The 19,534-nt window shown below is 48.6% G+C and overlaps 1 protein-coding gene across 2 annotated transcripts; it reads right to left on the bottom strand.

Annotated features, from left to right (window-relative positions):
- Positions 1-8,054: 8,054 nt before the first annotated feature.
- Positions 8,055-19,534, bottom strand: FBRS (fibrosin). 2 transcript variants are annotated; one of them, XM_036927223.2, is made up of 18 exons: positions 18,285-19,534; positions 17,815-17,991; positions 17,028-17,063; positions 16,901-16,930; positions 15,843-15,891; positions 15,451-15,751; positions 13,796-14,097; positions 13,384-13,589; positions 13,223-13,267; positions 12,906-13,001; positions 12,600-12,668; positions 11,799-11,828; positions 11,337-11,408; positions 10,903-11,023; positions 10,718-10,798; positions 9,699-9,782; positions 9,357-9,564; positions 8,055-9,251 (listed from the first exon to the last, which is right to left on the bottom strand). In XM_036927223.2, exons 1-18 carry the CDS (start codon positions 18,735-18,737, stop codon positions 8,663-8,665), a joined length of 2,949 nt encoding a protein of 982 aa, XP_036783118.2. In that variant the 5' UTR covers positions 18,738-19,534; the 3' UTR covers positions 8,055-8,662. The 2 variants fall into 2 exon arrangements, with proteins under 2 accessions (XP_036783118.2, XP_036783117.2); XM_036927222.2 differs by having other exon boundaries at positions 17,815-17,994; positions 18,285-19,530.

Here is a 19,534-nt window from a genome sequence, read left to right as displayed (position 1 = left end):
AAACATATTTCAAGCAAACAACAGTGAGAAGAAAGCAGGGGTTGCAGTACTAATATCAGACAAAATAGACTTCAAAACAAAGAAAGTAACAAGAGATAAAGAAGGACACTACATAATGATAAAGGGCTCAGTCAAACTAAATTTGAAGGAGGGATTAAACAATTTCCAGATAAGCAAAAGCTGGGAGAATTTACCTACCACAAACCATCTCTACAGTCTATTTTGGAGGAACTGCTATAGATGGAAGTGTTCCTAAGGTTTAATAGCTGTCACCAGAAGTAATAAAACCATAGTAAAGAAAGTAGAACAGCTAATTTAATTTTGCAAATGCAAAATTAAATTAACTATCCCCAAAGTCAATTAAGGGGTAGACAAAGAGTACAGAATGTGATACCTAATATGTAAAGAATGGAGGAGGAAGAAAAAGGAGGAGAAAAAGAAGAAAATCTTTAGATTGTGTTCATAATAGCATAATAAGTGAGTTAAGTTAGTCTCTTAGATAGTAAGGAAGTTAACCTTGAACCTTTGGTAACCAAGAATCTAAAGCCTGCAATGGTAATATGTACATACCTATTGATAATCACCCTAAATGTAAATGGTCTGAATGCACCAATCAAAAGACAGAGTGTCACTGAATGGATAAAAAAGAAGACCCATCTATATACTGCCTACAAGAGACTCAATTTAAACCCAAAGACATACACAGACTAAAAGTGAAGGGATAGAAAAAGATATTTCATGCAACTAATAGAGAGAAAAAGCAGGAGTTGCAGTACTTCTATCAGACAAAATAGACTTCAAAACAAAGAAAATCACAAGAGACAAAGAAGGACATTACATAATGATAAAGGGGTCAATCCAACAAGAAGATATAACCATTATAAATATCTATGCTCCCAATACAGGAGCACCTACATATGTGAAACAAATGCTAACTGAATTAAAAGGGATAATAGAATGCAATGCATTCATTCTAGGAGACTTCAACACTCCACTCATTCTGAAAGACAGATCACCCAGAAAGAAAATAAGTAAGGACACAGAGGCACTGAACACATTAGAACAGATGGACCTAACAGACATCTACAGAACTCTAAACCCAAAAGCAACAGGATACAAATTCTTCTCAAGTGCACATGGAACATTTTCAAGAATAGATCATATACTAGGCCACAAAAAGAGAGTCAGCAAATTCAAAAAGATTGAAATTGTACCACCCAGTTTCTCAGACTACAAAGGTATGAAACTAGAAATAAATTATGCAAAGAAAAAGAAATTTCCCACAAACACATGGAGGCTTCACAACATGCTCCTAACTAACCAATGGATCAATGACCAAATAAAAACAGAGATCAAGCAGTATATGGAGACAAATGACAACAATAATTCAACACCACAAAATCTGTGGGACATAGCCAAGGCTGTGCTAAGAGGAAAGTATATTGCAATACAGGCCTACCTCAGGAAAGAAGAACAATCCCATATAAGCAGTCTAAACTCACAATTAATGAAACTAGAAAAAGAAGAAGAAATGAGGCCCAAAGTCAGTAGAAGAGGTGACATAATAAAGATTAGAGCAGAAATAAATAAAATTGAGAAGAATAAAACAATAGAAAGAATCAATGAAAGCAAGAGCTGGTTCTTTGAGAAAATAAACAAAATAGATAAACCCCTAGCCACACTTATCAAGATACAAAGAGTCTACACACATGAACAGAATCAGAAATGAGAAAGGAAAAATCACTACTGACACCACAGAAATACAAAAAATTATTAGAGAATACTATGAAAAACTATGTGCTAACAAACTGGATAACCTAGAAGAAATGGACAACATTCTAGAAAAATACAACCTTCCAAGTCTGACCAAGGAAGAAACAGAAAATCTGAACAGACCTATTACTAGCAATGAAATTGAACTGGTAATCAAAAAACTACTTAAGAACAAAACTCCTGGACCAGATGGCTCCACCGCTGAATTTTATCAAACATTTAGTGAAGACCTAATACCCATTCTTCCTTCTTAAAGTTTTCCAAAAAAAAGAAGAGGAAGGAATACTTCCAAACTCATTCTATGAGGCCAGCATTACTCTAATACCAAAACCAGGCAAAGACATCACAAGAAAATAAAATTACAGACCAATATCCCTGATGAACATGGAAGCAAAAATATTCAACGAAATATTAGCAAACCGAATTCAAGAATACATCAAAAAGATCATTCACTATGATCAAGTAGGATTCATCTCAGGGATGCAAGAATGGTACAACATTCGAAAATCCATCAATATCATCCACCACATCAACAAAAAGGACAAAAACCACATGATCATCTCCATAGATGCTGAATAAGCATTTGACAAAATTCAACATGCATTCATGATAAAAACTCTAAACAAAATGGGTAGGTAAGGCAAGTTCCTCAACATAATAAAGGCCACACATGGCAAACCTACAGCCAACATTATACTTAACAGAGAGAAGCTGAAAGCTTTTTCATTAAGATCAGGAACAAGACAAGGATGCCCACTTTCCCCATTTCTATTCAACATAGTAGTGGAGGTTCTAGCCACTGCAAGAAAAAAGGCATCCAGATTGGCAAGGAAGAAGTTAAACTGTCCCTGTTTGCAGATGACATGATATTGTCAATAAAAAACCCTAAAGAATCCACTCCAAAACTACTAGATCTAACATCTGAATTCAACAAAGTTGCAGGATACAAAATTAATACACAGAAATCTGTGGTATTTCTATACACTAACAATTAAATAGCAGACAGAGAAATCAGGGAAACAATTCCATTCACAATTGCATCAAAGAGAATAAAATACCTAGGAATAAACCTAACCAAGGAAGTGAAAGAACTATACTCTGAAAACTACAAGACACTCATAAGAGAAATTAAAGAAGATACCAATAAATGGAAACACATCCCATGCTCATGGATAGGAAGAATTAATATTGTCAAAATGGCCATCCTTCCCAAAGCAATCTATAGGTTCAATGCAATTCCTATCAAAATACTGAGAGCATCCTTCAACAAACTAGAGAAAATCATCCTAAAATTCACATGGAACCACAAAAGACCCCGAGTAGCCAAAGCAATCCTGAGAAGGACGAATAAAGCAGGGGGAATTATGCTCCCCAACTTCAAGCTCTACTACAAAGCCACACTAATCAAGACAATTTGGTACTGGCACAAGAACAGACCCATAGACCAATGGAACAGACTAGAGAGCCCTTATATAAATCCAACCATGTATGGTCAATTAATATATGATAAAGGAGCCATGGACATACAATGGGGAAATGACAGCCACTTCAACAGCTGGTGTTGGCAAAACTGGACAGCTACATGCAAGAGAATGAAACTGGATTATTGTTTAACTCTATACACAAAAGTAAAGTCTCAATGGATTCAAGACTTGAATGTAAGTCATGAAACCATAAAACTCTTAGAAGACATCACAGGCAAACATCTCCTGAATATAAGCATGAGCACCTTCTTCCTGAACCCATCTCATCGAGAAAAGGAAACAAAAGCAAAAATGTACTCATGGGACTACATCAAACTAAAAAGGTTTTGTATGGCAAAGGACATCATCAACAAAACAAAAAGGCATCCTAGAGTATGGGAGAATATATTTGTAAATGACATATCCAACAAGGGGTTAACATCCAAAATATATAAAGAACTTACATGCCTCAACACCCAAAAAGCAAATAACCCAATTAACAAATGGGTAGAGGATATGAAGAGGCAGTTCTCCAAAGAAGAAATTCAGATGGCCAACATGAAATTTGCTCAGATGGACACATGAAAAGATGCTCCTCATCACTAATCATCAGGGAAATGCAAATTAAAACCACAATGAGGTATCACCTCACACCACTTAGGATGGCCAGCATCGAAAAGACTAAGAACAACAAATGCTGGCGAGGATGCGGAGAAAGGGGAACCCTCCTACACTGCTGGTGGGAATGTAAGCTAGTTCAACCATTGTGAAAAGCAATCTGGAGGTCCTCAAAAAACTAAAAATAGAAATACCATTTGACCTGGGAATCCCACTCCTTGGAATTTATCCAAAGAATACAACTTCTCAGTTTCAAAAAAACTTAATGCACCCCTATGTTTATCGCAGCACTTTTACAAGAGCCGAGATATGGAAGCAACCTAAGTGTCCATCAGTAGATGAATGGATAAAGAAGAGGTGGTACATATACACAATGAAATACTATTCAGCCATAAGAAAGAAACAAACCCTACCATTTGCAACAACATGGATGGAGCTGGAGGATATTATGCTCAGTGAAATAAGCCAGGCAGAGAAAGGCAAATGCCAAATGATTTCCCTCATTTGTGGGGTATAACAATGAAGCAAAACTGAAGGAACAAAATGGCAGGAGACTCCAAGAATAAACTAGTGGTTACCAAAAGGAGGGGTGTGGGAGGGTGGGTGGGGATGGAGGGAGAAGGGGATTGATGGGTGTTATGTTTAGTACACATGGTGTGGGAGACCACAGGGAGAACAGTGTAATACAGGGAAGGTACATAGTGAATCTGTGGCATCTTGCTGCACTGATGGACAGTATGAGTGGCGACTTGATAATATTGGTAAATGTAGTAACCACATTGTTTTTTCATGTGAAACCTTCATAAGAGTTTATATCAATAGTACCTTAATAAAAAATTAACAATAACAAAAAAGTCATATGGAACCACAGAAGACCCTGAATAGCCAAAGCAATCCTGAGAAGGAAGAATAAAGCAGGGGGGATTATGCTCCCCAACTTAAAGCTTTACTACAAAGCCACAGTAAGCAAAACAATTTGGTACTGGCACAAGACCAGATCCATAGATCAATGGAACAGAATGGAGAGCCCAGATATAAATCCACACATATATGGCCAATTAAAATATGATAAAGGAGCCATGGATATACATTGGGGAAATGACAGCCTCTTCAACAGCTGGATGTTTGTCCTGTTGGCAAAACTGGACAGCTACATGAAAGTGGATTACTGTCTAAGTTCATACACAAAAGCAAATTCGAAATGGATCAAAGACCTGAATGTAAGTCATCAAACCATAAAACTCTTAAAAGAAAACATAGGCAAAACTGTCTCGAATATAAACATGAGCAACTTTTTCATGAATGTATCTCCTCGGGCAAGGGAAACAAAAGCAAAAATGAAAAAATGAGACTATATAAAGCTAAAAGGCTTCTGTAAAGCAAACACATCATCAGTAGAACAAAAAAGGCAGCCTACAGCATGGGAGAATATATTCATAAATGACATATCCAATAAGGGGTTCACATCTGAAATATATAAAGAGTACATGCACCTCAACAACGAAAAAGCAAATAACCTGATTTAAAAATGGGTAGAGGATCTGAACAAACACTTCTCCAAAGAAATTCAGATGGCCAGCAAACACATAAAAGGATGCTCCACATCGCTAATCATCAGAAAAATGCAAATTAAAACCACAATGAGGTATCACCTCACACCAGTTAGGATGGCCAATATCCAAATGACAAACAACAAATGCTTTTGAGGATGTGGAGAAAAGGGAACCCTCCTACACTGCTGGTTGGAATGTAAATTAGTTCAACCATTGTGGAAAGCAGTATGCAGGTTCCTCAAAATACTCAAAATAGAAATACCATTTCACCCATGAATTCCACTCCTAGGAATTTACCCTAAGAAAACAGGATCACAGATTCAAAAAGACATATGCACCCCTATGTTTATTATAACACTATTTACAACACTATTTACAACATAAGTGTCCATCAGTATGGAAGCAACCTAAGTGTCCATCAGTAGATGAGTGGGTAAGGAAGAGGTGGTACATATACACAATGGAATACTATTCAGCCATGAGAAAGAAGCAAATCCTACCATTTGCAACAACATGGATGGAGCTAGAGGGGTATTATGCTCAGTGAAGTAAGTCAGGCAAAGAAAGACAAATACCAAATGATTTCCCTCATTCGTGGAGTGTAATGACAAAGCAAAACTGAAGCAGCAAAGCAGCAGCAGACTCACAGACTCCAAAAAGGGATTAGTGGTTACCAAAGGAGAGTGGTTGGGGAGGGCAGGTGGGAAGAGAGGGAGAAGGGGATTGTGGGGTGTTTGGTGTGTGTGGGCAGTGTAGCTCAGAGAAGACAAATAGGGACTCTGTGACATCTTAGTACACTTATGGACAGTGACTATAATGGAGTATGTGGTGGGGACTTGATAATTGGGGGAATGTAGTAACCACAAGTTTGCTCATGTGAAAACTGAGCATAAGATTGTATATCAATGATACCTTTAAAAAAAAGATTACATAGCTACTCTGCTGAGTTCTTTCAAAACAAAGAAACTTATTTCTGAATAGCAGCCTCAATGATGGTGAACGATTTTGGTTTGGTTTGGTTTTTCCACAATTCGACTGTCATTTCTGGACTTCCCCATTATCTCTATCTGGAGATCTCCCTGAGTTAGGGTCAGAACACTGAACATGGTGGTTATGAGGGCAGGCCCCAAGAAGGTAGCCCTTGGGATTCCTTCCCTTCACATACAACGGTATGTTTGTTGCTCCCCTTTTACAGCCGTTGTTTAAGCTCCAGGAAAGGTGAGACTTTGTTTACCTGTGTATCCCCAGCCTCTAGTTCAGTGCCTGGCCTGATGAAGTCAACTGTGGTTGAAAGAATAAAAGGCAGTTCAAGCAGTGAATCAAGTAAAGTTAAGAGGGAGGTTGCTGATGGGTGCTGGTAACACTCAGAAATGGAAATGGGGCAGGGGTGGGGTGCACAGCATCAGATCCAGGTGACTGGGATGGCTGAAGTACTTGTGGGAGAGATCTAGGAGAGGTTGGATATACTTATCTAGAAAATATTTCAGAGCTCCACACCCTGAATAGTGAAATAGCCCATTCCTAAGCAATAGAATGGAGTGGACAGTGGCAATGTGGAGAGATCATATACCCCATCTCAGGGGACAAATGGAAAGCAGGTATAGTGTGAAATCTTGTCTGCAAGCTAAGTTTCTCCTGGATGACCTATTTTTACTTCTGTTTGTGCAATCTGAACTTGAGTCTTCCCCCTGTTGTGTTTGGTGGTAGCAGAGTAATGGCTGTATCTTTCCTAAGGAGATGGATATAGCTGGAACAATTCAATTATGCATGGCTTGGGTGGATTTAGATCCTTGCTTTTTCTAATGATTACACCAAAGAATAATGTTGTGTAAAAAGGTAGTTGCAAGATAGTACATATCTCAATGCCCAACACTCTAATCCATCTATCCAGAAGTAGAACAACTCACACAGGTGCAAGGGAGGGGAAAACCTTCATCAGTGCATGGACAGTATGGTCCTCAACCCTCCGTAACCCCAGGACCCAGCCCAACCCCCTTCCAGGTGACCCACACACACTGAAAGGAGCCAGGGGGCCTCATTGTAACACTCATTTTTATATAAATATCTGCAAGTCATGTTACAGAATAAGCCCCACCAGGGAAAAAAAGTCGATGTTTTTTGTTAAATTGACCCTTGCCTTCTAGGCTGGGCCCCAGCCTGGGGGCACCTACTGCTTTGGGAAGGCTGGGGCTGCTGCCAAGAGGCGCTGCCTATGTGGCCCACCCCTGGGCCGATCCCCTTCTTTGGTGTGTAGTACATGATGACCTTTTCTGGTCCCCCCCTTAGCCTGGGTCTGGGGTCTGGGGAACAGCGTTCTGGAGAGCAGGGCCCAGGACTCCTGGGGGCACTTGGAAATGGAGTGGGGGTACTAAATCACTAAGAAGTCGAGTCTGAAGCTTAGAGGTTGAGCCTTTTGGGGATGGAGTACACAGAGGTAACAGGAACAAATCAGGGAAACCTGGGCTGTCAGACAAGCAGGAAACATTTGCCCTTCTGTCCAACCTAGGTACCCAGGTCCCTTCCCCTGTTAGTCTGCCTCCTGCTGGACCCTGTATTCCCATGGTTAAACCCTGGGTTCCTGACTGTCCCCTCCAGCTCTTTCCCCTGCAATCCCGCTTCCCCCCAGAGAGAGGCCAGAGGCTAGGAACACAGCACCAGTCTGAGGATTTAATTAACCAGGAAGGGGAATTATTGGGAGGGGTACCCCTGTAAAAATACAAAAGGTCCTGGGGGCTATGTGGAAGGGGAGATAAATATGTACATGGAACCCCCCTTCCTTTAGCCCCTCCTCCCCCAGCCCTGAGGGCAATGAGGACTTGGGTGGTAGGTGAAGAGGAGGTGGGGCACTTTGGCCTCTGGCTTAGTGAGCCCTTGGGGAGGCGGGCCAAGGGCCTAGAGGCCCTCAGAGGAGGTAATGGTGCACCTCAGGAGATCATGAGCTATGACCTCTGAAATGACCCCCCCTCACGTACACACAGACACAACACACACATGCGTGAGCGCATACACACACACACACACACACACACACACACATCCTCTCTAGAGGCTTGTGACCTCTGCCCTCCAGTGACCCCAAGATCCATCTGATACTTGATCTTGCAGGGGTTGGGGTTTCTGCTCCCAGGTTCTATGACCTCAGAGTTGGCTAGTGAGGTCATTACCTTTGCCCTCCAGCCCTGGCTTGAAACCTCAGCTCTAGAACCTTGTCAAAAGGAAAGGGGATGGAGCTTTGCCCCTGCCTTTCCCCTTCCCTCACCTGTCAGCCCGGGCTGGGCCAGGGGCCCTAGGTGGGGAACCAGGCCGGGGAGCGGGCACAAGCGGAGGTGGTGCCCCCAAAAGGGCTCCTGGTGGGGTCTTGCTGAGAAGGTGAGGGGTGCCTGGGGCCGCAGTAGGTGGCGGCGGAGGAGCCAAGCGGCTGTATAGCAGGGGGTGGGTAGGCTCTAGACCATAGAGGCGGGCAGCAGCCACTGCCCCCGGTCCAGTCAGCTCCTCACCCGCCTCATAGAAGCGGGGTGGCCTAGCAAGGCGAGGGGGCCCTGCCAACCAAGTTGGCTCCAGGAAGCCAGCGCAGCGCTCTGGAGGACTAGGGCCCAGGAAGGGGGGTGGCCGAGGCCTCTCAAACAGCAGGTGAAGGCCCTGAGGCCCGCTGGCAGCGGTGGCTGCAGCGGCGGCGGCGGCGGCGGCGGCGGCAGAGGCAGCGGCGGCGGCAGCGGCGGCCTCTTCCTTCCGCTCTTCCTTTACCCGCACTGATTCCTTGGCTGGCCTGGCACCCTCCTCACCAGCTCGGGCCTTGGGAGTTGCAGGAGAAACTCGAAGCTGGGGCCTTGAGAAGGGGAGATCCCTGGCGCGGCAGGCATAGGGCAAGAGAATGAAGATACTCCAGAGATTAGAACCAAGCTGAAGGGGAGGGCAGACATTACAGGGAGTGGGGTGGCAGGAAGCATACCTGTCTTTCTCCTCCTTGGTGATAGAGGGCTCCCTCCGCTCCACAGGCCGCTCCTTGTCTGAGCCTGGTGTCCGGGAGGCCTCAGGGGGACGGACCCAGGCAGGAAAGGCCAGAGGACTGCGGTGCAGACGTCCCCATGGGTCTGGTGGGGAGGCGAAGGCTGGTGGGGCCCCTGGACTTTCTTTCTGGGCAAAGACGGTGCTGGAGTCTAAACAGAAGGTGAAGTAGAGAGTGACAAGAGCCATGAGTGGGAGGTCCCATTCAGGTATCCTCCCACCCCTTGCTAGAGCACATTAGCCCACTGCGACAGTCCCTACCCTCCCCACCCCAGCCAGCACTCACTGAAAGTGGGGCTGCCCAGGCCTCCAAAGGCCCCGTTGGAGAGGGCAGCCAAGGAGGCGAAGCTTGTGGGACGCCCAAAGGGATCTGTGAGAGAAAAGGGGGATGGTCAGAACAATGGGCAGCTCTCAGCAGGCACCAAACACTGGCAGGGAAGAAGCAGATCAGCAAGCAGGCCCCTGGGCCCTGGAAGGCTTGGTTTTAACAAGCAGGTGCTGAGCACTTCTTTGGGCCAGGAAAGGCACTGAGCTTTAACATGGATCATGTTTATTTAACCTCACAACAAGTCCTATGAGGCAGACAGGATCATTCCCACTTTCAGATAATCAAACAGGCTCAGAGAGGTGAAGTGACTTGCCAACAGTTATCTAGCCAGTGAGTGGTATCACCAACCCAGGACCTCTCTGACTCCAGAGGTCAAGCTCTTACACCACACTGCCTCACATCGGCCACCTGGACCAGCTCTATAGTAAGCCACTTGCCTGAAAACCTCTGCTGGCTTCCTCCACCTGACATGCAGAGTCCTTCCCAACCTGACCCTAACTTCATGCATGTGTCACACAGTCAGTCAGAATAACCTATCCCACTATGGGAACCTTGTAATTTCCTTTTCCAAGAACATTCCTTCTGCCATCAGGCTCAATTCCTCCTTGTCTACCCAAATCCAGGATAAACCTCCCTAAGAAGGCTGACAAGACTTAGGAGCCACTGACCATGCTCACCCCCTGAGGTCAGAATAGCTTTCCTCCACCCTCCTCTTCCACGTGGCACAGTACTCCCTACCACTGGCTATTTTCAGAGATCAGTGTGAGCTGGCAGAGACTAGTACTTGCTCCATCCTTCTCTATCCCACTTTACAGATGAGATCAAGGCTCAAATTTGCTCAAGGTCACAAAGCAAGTGAAACCGGGTCTATTCCCCCATTCCAGCTGCCTCTCTGATCTAATTTCCATTCCCAGTTTGAGAACTCCTGTAAGTCAGGGACAAGTACTGGGTTGCACAACATGCCCATAAGCTCTTACCAATGTGGGTGCTGGGGCTCAGAAAGGGCCCATGGGCCCCGGGAGCTGCCGTGAAAGGGTTGGTTGCAGCGTGGACGGCACCTGGGGCAGAAAGGTGGGATATTCTCATGAAGCTGAGTGGGCGCAAGGTGGGCCTGGGCTGTAGACAAGGAACCTCAGGGCTCGAGAGAGCTGGCCCGACTCACCAGTCGCAGTGAAAAGGGAGGTGGCTGGGTGGGAGAGCTCCTGCCCAGGGGGCAGGGCCCCATAGGGCCCCGGAAGGCAGGGCAGGAGGTCGTTCCGAAAGTCAAGCTTGTGGGAGTCGCCCTGCATGGGACAGGGAGAGGGGCAGTGAAATGAGGAGCCAGGTGTGGTTCCGTTCTTGCTCTTTCACCCATAGCCCCCTCCAAGGGCTAGCTGGTGCCAAAATAGGGCTTGGGTGTGTGGCCTCTACCTCTCTCAGAGCCTCTCTGACCACCCACCTAGTTAGCCAGAGAACCTAGTGCTAGTTACGGAACTGCTCAGGCAGTGACCAGGAATAGGAGGGGATGTTTCTGGCCAAGATTCTGCCAAGCTACATCATAGACAGACACCCAGAGCTGAGGCAGGCCCACTCTTCCCAGCCCTCCGACCCCAGTACCTTCATCTTTTCCTGGTGTCTCAGGATCATGTAAGCCACACGCACATGCATGGCACACCACTTCCCTGGTTTCTGCCGCCCAAGAAGGATAACCAAAGGGAAAGGGAAGGAAAGAATGTTCACTCATTGCCCACTCCAGACCTGCCCTGGACATTGCCACACACATCCCCGTTCAACATCCCTACAAGTGAAGGTATGACTAGGTCACCTCACAGCCTAGGAAACTGAGGCTCAGAGAGAGAAACTGTCTTGCTCAAGGTCCCATGGCAGTTACATCTGAACCCAGGTCTGTGGTTTACAAGGCTAGTCTTTGGTTTACAAGGCTTTCCCTTTCTGTGTTCCACATCAGGCTGCCTCCACTTCTTGGGCTTCTTGCTCATTCCCAAGCAAGACCTCCCCTCAGCCAAACACCTTGATACCAGCCCCCAACTTCATGCAGCCTGAGGTCCTCACCAAACTCACCCTCAAAGGTGGCCGGAAATGGTCAGGGATCTGGGGATGGCAAAGCAGATTGGTGGCAATTCAGACATGTTTATGGATACCTGGGCACCTCATCTCCACACTCCACAGTAACCACCCAAACACCTGAGACCTTGTGATACTCCTTCAAACCTTCCCTGCTTCTTTTAAGAATCCTTTCCCCATCTCTACCACTCCAGGAGTCTCCCCTCCAGCACCAAGTTCACCAAGAACCAGGCCCCAGGAGGTAACTTGCAGGCAGGACAGGTTTCCCAACTAGAGAAACTACCCTACTAATAACTTTATATGATGAAAATCTGTTTAAGATTACTTTAGGAAAAAAGCCTTTACTATGGCTAAAAGAGATTAGAAAACATCTGGTCTAGCCTATCCTTTAGGAAACACATCCTGTACTTTTTACTATGTTCTCAGAGCCCTGGCTCTAAGGCTGCTCCCCAAGCCACTTCACAAAGGGGCAGCTTATCTTTTCATTGTTTTACATACAGGACTTCCTGGTATGATGTCATTTTTTTTAAAAGTGTTTTGTGACTTAAAAAATTTGAAAACCCCTACAAAACCACTGTTTCTGGTCATCTTATTTCTGGGGCAACCCTCATGAAATTCCTACTCCTTGTGTTCTGGGAAATCCTGTCATTTACAGAAAGTCCCTCACGTCAGATTCTCTGGGACACCACTGATCACATATTAAAAGGAAGGACCAGTAGTTCTCCCTCAAGTTAACCCTGCTCTTCCTCCACAGATCTTCCAGCTAGCTCCCCCAGGACCTGCCTTGGCCCCCCTCACCTGTGTCCCCTTTTGAGGAAGCCCGCTCGGCACTGGCCCCAGTCGTGGTGGCAGCTCGGGGTTTGTGCTCTGGGAAAAGGGAGTGAAGGGATCAGTCAGTAGGGCTGACACCAGGCATAAAAGTGGTCTAGAACCAAGCTGGGGGCTGGGACAGGGAAGAGCATGGCTTTGGAGAAACTTGGGTCCACAGGGGAGGGCAGGAAAATGGGTATGGTTTTGGGGAATGGGAAGAAGGTATGTGGATCTGGGGGTGTCTGGGTTTGTAAAGGGTGGGAGGTGGTGGTGGTGTTTGGATTGGAAGCTCACCTTGGGCTGGAAGGCCCCCTGCAGGGAGCCAAAGGAGACAGCCGGCGGAAGGCCTGGAGGTAGGCCGGGCACTGCGGGAGGGAAGGCCGTGTACGGCTGTGGAGAGAAGGGAACTAGTCCAAGCTCGGCGTGGAGAGGCAGCCCATGTCTGGTCTGCCCATCAGTCCTCTAGCCTCCAACCTAAAACCCCCCAGGAAGCTCTCCTAGGCTCAAGACCCTTGCTTTTAAAGCTGAAGACTGGACCCCAACAGTCAGGATTATACACATTAATGCATCCAAGCTCACTCACTGACTCACTGACTCACTGACTCACTCACATTATGCCGGAAGAGGCCTTCCATCTTTCCTGGGTATTTCTCAAACTACGGAAGAGAAGGGAAGAGTAAGCTGTCAGTCAGGGACTCAGGGCCTTCCCCTGGAAGCCATACCCTCCCACCCAGGTCTCTAAGTCTCATTACTGGCCCAACAAGAAGCTCACCATGTGGGGGCCATGAGGTGGCAGCAGGCCCGGGGGATAAGGGGTGAAGTGCTGGTGGGTGTGCTGGTGGGTGTGCTGGTGCTGGTGGTTGTGCTGGTGGAACTGGAAGGCCAGGGGCCGGGCTGAGCCCCCTGCCCCCACCACCTCAGGGCCACCCTGGGCATTCAGGTAGCGAGAGTTCAGGTCCTGGCCGATCAGGTCCTGCTCTGTGGGAGGGGAGGGGGAGAAGGCTTTAATATCTGCTGCTGCTATGCCAACCTCCTTGGGCCCAGGTGACTGGCCTTCCCTTCTGGCCTTGAGCCACTCCCTCCTCAAACCCTGTTGTCTGCTTAGGTCCAGATGCCCCAAAGCCGGCTGAGCCCAAGCCTGGGGCCATGGCCCCCATACCCCCCAGCCAGGACCCCAAACTCACCAGAAAGGGCGTTAGTGGCTGAGGCCCCAGGGTGCCCTGGCACCTGCAGCAAGGGTGGGGGTGGGGGCAGGGTGGGGCCAGGGGAGAACAAGGAGGGGTGGTGGGGTGGTGGGGGAGGCCGCAGCCCAGGGTGGGGAAAGCCGTGGGTGGACAAAGGCAGGGGCAGTGAGGGCGTCGGGGGCCGGTGGGTGAGCTGCGCGGACGAGGAGGAGGCAGATGAAGAGGAAGAGGACGAAGAGGATGATGAGGGAGTAGGCTGAGCCACGGGAGGGGCCGGGACCTTGAGGGGCGGCCGTGAAGAGCTGGGGAGAGAAGTGGGGAGATGAGTGAGGGGTTGGGAGGTGCCAGTTCTGACTGGAGGGGGTCAGAAGCCTGGGCGATACCTTGACCCTGGTTCTCCAACTTGGAGGGTGGTAGAACCCGGTCCCCAGGACCCCACCCCTGCCCAGGGAACCCATCCTCAGCCTGAAGTACCTCCCACACCCAACAACCCCCTCTCTCCCTCTCCAGGTCTCTTCTTCCATACAACTGCCCCTGACGTCTCTAGCTGCAACATTCCCTTTTCTGACTCGACCACAGCACAAAATGTATCACTAACTGTGACGCTTAATTACAACAGGCCACCTGGGTTCCCACCCTAAGACAGTTGAAGCAGTACCTTGCTGACCTGGCTAGGAGATAGGAGACCTAAATTCTAGACCCACCTTGCCATTAACACCCTGGGTGACCTCAAGCAAGTCACTGCCCCTCTCTGAGCCTTAGTTTTCTTAATAAGAAAAAAATGAATAACGATGACGGCAATAATAGAGACAGCACTCTAACAATAGGATCAGTGATTCTTACCCTTTAATGAGCACTTACTGTACACCAAGTACTGCCACCTGCTTTACATGCTCCAATATTTTACACCACCTTCCCAACTGCTGCCGCATCCACGTAACCACCTGTACCATCATTTTCTTCTTTCTTTTAACTCAGTTTTTGTTTTACTTAGCCTTACCCAAGCAGTAACATGTGAAATCAAGAGGGTGAGGTACTACTCATGTTTTTCTAAAGCACATAAAAGCTGAGAAAGATTTACTCACATAACTTCTGAAATTCTCTCACAAACCATTAACAATGATTGTACACACTTTGGGAAACACTGCGTTAATGCATAGTTAATCCTCACAACAACTTTAGAACGAAGGTACTATTATTATTTCATTTTACAGAAAGAGGAAACTGAGGCCCAGAGAGGTTAAGTGACTTGTCAAAGAATCACACAGTAAGTGGCAGAGCAAGAATTTTAAGCCAGGTCTGACTGACACCAAAGCCAGAACTCTCAATTATCATGACAGCATTTCCCAAAGTATGTTCTGAAGAACACTATTCCTAGCAGATGTGCCTTGCAAAAGGGTCTCACCAGCAAATAAAATTGGGGAAGGGCACACACTGGATTCCCCTGAGTGTAAATGTATAAAGGGTACTCTAATAAATCCTATAGTAATCTCTTCACATGTTTCATCCCAGTGTTTCTCAAACTTTTCAGCCTCAGAACCCTTTTCCAAGTCACCTCCCACAGGTACCATCCCATGTCCCAGTCACAGAATGCAGGGATTGGCACCAAAATGACCAGACCCTTCCAGACCAGACCAGACCCCTGGACCACTCACCTGCCAGTGCTGAGGTCCAGACTGCTGCCATAAGGAGAAGTGCGGAGGCCAAAGGGCGAGACCCGAAGCTGCAGCTGGGGCTGGGGTGGGGGTGGCAGACTGGGGGCAGTCAGCAGGGGTGCAGGGGGCGAGACAGGAGGCTGAGGGGCCAGTGGAGGTGGTGGTTCTTTCAGGGGAAAAGGCACTAGCAGCGGGTCGGGCCCAGGGGGCTGTTCCTGGCTCCGCTCCAGGCCCGACACTTTAGGGACTACAGAGAGTTTTGCTTCACAGTTCCCATTGAAGGCGCCGTGGGGGCCAGAGGCTATGAGAACAGGACAGGACAAATACTCGGTTGAGGCCCTTGCTCACCCAGCTTCCCTCCCTCGTCTTCAGCCACAGCCCTCTGGACCGACCTCTGCTGGTTGAGACAGTAAAGGATGGGTCGAGGTCATCATCGGAGACCTGGGGAAGAAGAGCAGGGACAGGGTCAGGTTCTGGTCAGGCCAGGTCCTCACTCAGGGGGGCCAACAGCCTTGGGAGCCTTCTAGGAACTAGCAGTGCTGTTAAGTCTATTCCATCAATTTAGTTGCAATCCATCACAGACTGTGGGCCCTTGAGGGCCTACGCTTGGAGCAAACAGTGGAGCAACTGAGCCTGAGAATCTGATAAGCCAGAAGGACTGAATCGAGACAGCATTGAAGTAACAAAAGAGCAGGCAAATCAATGCAAAAATGTCAGATATCATTAACTGCTGGTCCATACAGGTTTGCCTGGTTCACAAGTGTTAGCAAAAAACTTTAAACTAGCTGCTGATCTTTAGAAATCCCAAGATTCCTCATAAAAACTCAGACTTGCCGGTTCTCTTGAAAATGGGCCCATATTCTTACAACAGTTAGAACTGGTCAGTGTCCCTCTTTAGATGGACAAAGAACTCTGGTTCACCACAGTCCCAGCCAACTTTTCAAACTAAAACAAGACACACATCAGGGAGTGCAAATTTAGGTACAGGCATAGAACACCAACTGCTAGGACACATTTCAAAACAAGCAAATGAGCCCTAACAAACTGAAATACACCTTTAAAGATTATGCTCTTCCACTGATTACAATGGTTTAGTGTCCTCACTGCCATGAACACAGTCTCTGTTCAGGATCTAATCTGTAAGAGCAGACCAATTGCCAGTAGAAAGAACTAGCTCAGCTCCATAGCTACCCCGGTTTTACATGGAGAACCACTGCTATCTCCAAGGGCTTTACATTGGTTAACTGGCTCTAGTCACTAAAGCCATTTATTCTCTGAAGTCCCCCTGCCTTTTCCTCCCAAAAATCTAATCCTGGCTCAACTAACTCATGTTCCCTACTTAAGGGGAGGCTCAAGCTACTGCACGTAGGAAAACTTTAAGCTCATTATACAAGCTGTTCGTTATACAAGCAGTAAAACTGCCCACCCAACACGTTCTAGCCCTACTCACCTTCTCATCCAGATCACTTTCAGCATCACACTGGGGAGAAGGAAAAGACAGAGGTGTCACAAGAGGGAAGAGTGGGCCCAAAGGGGAAAAGAGAGGAGATTGGCCGGTACAGGTAGAGAACACTTACTATGTATCCAGCTTCCAGAGAATGACGGGAGGAGGCCTGAGAAAGACCAGAGTCCAGAGGTAAGTAAGGGAGGCTGACTAGGGAGGCCTTTGGATAAAGTCTAAACTCACTGGCAAGGCACTCAAGGCCACTCATAAACTACTCTCAATCTCTTTCCAGCTGCTTCCCTGGCTGCTACCTACTTCTATTGCCAATGCTGTGACCATTTTCTAAATGTACCAGATTCTCACATTTCTGTGCTTTTGCCCAAAACTTCTTTGCGCATTTCTCCTCTTAGCAAACTTATGACTATCCTTCAAGGCCTGACTAAGACATCCTAGGGGGCTTTCCCTAACCACAACCTTCCTCCCATCCCCCAGGCAGAATGCGTGTCTTCCTCATGTGGGTTTCTGCAGCATCTCTCCCAGATCTCTGCCTTCTGTACCTTCTCAGATTTTAGTGTAGTTATTTGCTCACAGATTGCTTCTTTCCTGCAAGACTGTGACCACCTCAAGGGAGAGGACAAAGACCATATCTAATTCACTTATGACTCAAGTTCCTTTAACACATCTCTGAATTATCAACGTTTGAAGTAAATAGATGTAGTATCAGCCCAAAACAGGTGAGTGTGACTGTGGACTCATCTTTGTCAGCCCTGGATTGGGGAGTGAGCACTCAAAATTTGCTTTTTGCCCTTAGGCACTGGGGTCACTATTTGCGATGTGCAGGGACATTACTGATGGGAAATGGATCTATGTGAAGGTCATCGTGCCGAGTTTTAAAGGACAGTGATATGGGACAAGCTCACCTCTTTCCTTCTCCGCTTATTGGGCCATTTTCGAGCCCGATCTCCAGAGGGCCGTCCAGGCTCCCGTTCAGAGCTGTCCCCTGGCTCCCCAGTGGCACCACTGGAGCCCCCCCTCTTCCGCTTCCCAGAATGCTTCAGCCGATGTTCAAGTCGCTCTGGGGGCTCTAGAGATGCATCCTTCTGTGGAGGAGGAGGTGGGACTAAAGTAGATGGAGAAAGGAAACCTCCCGATCTCTCTAGGGGGTGACCAGACCACCAAAGTGGCTCTCAGGCAAGGTAACCTGGTTGGTCCCTGGAGACTAGCTCTACCTCCTTCCACCCCAGGGTGGGGCAGAGGCCTGGCCAGAGGAGCCGGTTGCTCTGGTTTGGGGTGCCAGCATTCCCCCCTCAACTCCACCCACTCCAGGCACCGTACCCTTCTCTCTGACCCTCTGGAGCCCCCAAAAGTCCCCAGCCCCATCAGGCCCCACCTGCAAGGCCTCGAGGCTGGCGAAACTGGCAATAGCAAAGCCATCGATCAAGTCTTCCTCCTCTTCTTCCTCCTCAGGCTCCTCCTCGGCCTCCCTATCGTCTGCGCCCCCCTCCTCCTCCTCCTCCTCCTCCTCCCCGCGGCTGCCCGAGCCAGCAGGCTGCTTCCGAGTTCTGGGTCGCGGGGGCCGAGGCCTGGGACGAAGCCGCCGCCGTCTCGGGCCTCCAGGCCGCTCTCCAGACGAAGCTGACGACCAGGGCCTGGCAGGCGGCGGGGGCGACGACGAAGAAGAGGAGCCGCGCGGGGCGGCCAAAAGGGCTCGGGGCGCATCGCCGCCGGGACCTCGGCGGCGCCGCTGCTCCCGGTCTCGGTCTCGGCGCGAGCAGCGCCGCCGCCGCCGCTCCCCCTCAGTCGCCCAGCCGGGGCCCGGAGCCGTGGCCGCTGCTGTCTCCATGGCGACCGCCCTCAGCGCCGCATCCGGAGGCAGCGGGGCCCGAAGTGGCCTGTCCGCAGGCCCGGGGTCGCAGGTGCGACGTTGGCGGCTGCACAGGGACGAGAGGGCCACGGCTTCCCCTTTAAAGCAGGATCTACTGGCCCCGAGCTTGCCACAAGGCCAAGGCCCGGGGAGCCGGCGCCGCCCCGGGGCGACAAGCCCCAGAGCCCCCTCCCCCCGCCCGAGGGGCCGGCAAGACCGAAACGGTGAAAACGGAGCGGCCGTCCCTTTAAGGCGAGGCTTCAAGTTGTCCAGCCCTTGGCCCCTTTAAGACCACTCGACCGAGTCCGGCCGGCCTAGAGCGGCGGCCGTCCCCCTGCCAGGGGTCGAGACAAGTCGCCCCAAAGGAAGGGCCACCCCTTTAAAAGGGGCCGAAAGCTCGCCCTGAAACGCAGACCTCCCCTTTAAAAGTGGTCAAGTCCTCCGGCTGAGGCCACCCCTTTAAGAGGTCTAGGGTCGTCCAAACAGGCCTCTAAGGGCTCGGGAGTTAAGTTTCTAGTCCTCCGCAGGCGGCCACTTCCCCTTTAAGCTGAACTTAAAAGGACTTCTTGGCTGGGGGAGACGAAGTGGTAAAAATCCCTGCTCGCTCCAGTTCTCCTAACAGCACAGTTCTCAATTTGTCAGCTTCTGTTCGGCGCGTCCCCTTTAAGGCTGGCGTTGCAGCCGGCCGAGTTCAGAGGCCACCCCTTTAAGGAGATTTAAAGGGGCCTCCTCCTGGCCTAAGTTTTCCAGCCTCCGCCTCCGGTCGCCATGAAAGG

The sequence above is a fragment of the Manis pentadactyla genome, chromosome 10 (assembly GCF_030020395.1).
Source record: "Manis pentadactyla isolate mManPen7 chromosome 10, mManPen7.hap1, whole genome shotgun sequence".
NCBI lineage: Eukaryota > Metazoa > Chordata > Mammalia > Pholidota > Manidae > Manis > Manis pentadactyla.
This window is presented reverse-complemented; position numbering and strand designations above follow the sequence as displayed.

Bases quoted from the DNA above. Each gene is read 5' to 3' on its own strand.
- FBRS (XM_036927222.2), bottom strand. From the start codon at position 18,737: ATGGAGACAGCAGCGGCCACGGCTCCGGGCCCCGGCTGGGCGACTGAG. The intron at 14,098-15,450 runs GTGAGTGGTCCA...TTCTCTCCCCAG, and splicing joins CTGGACCTCAGCACTGGCAG to CTCTTCACGGCCGCCCCTCA. The intron at 11,409-11,798 runs GTGAGTTTGGTG...CTTGGGCGGCAG, and splicing joins ATTTCCGGCCACCTTTGAGG to AAACCAGGGAAGTGGTGTGC.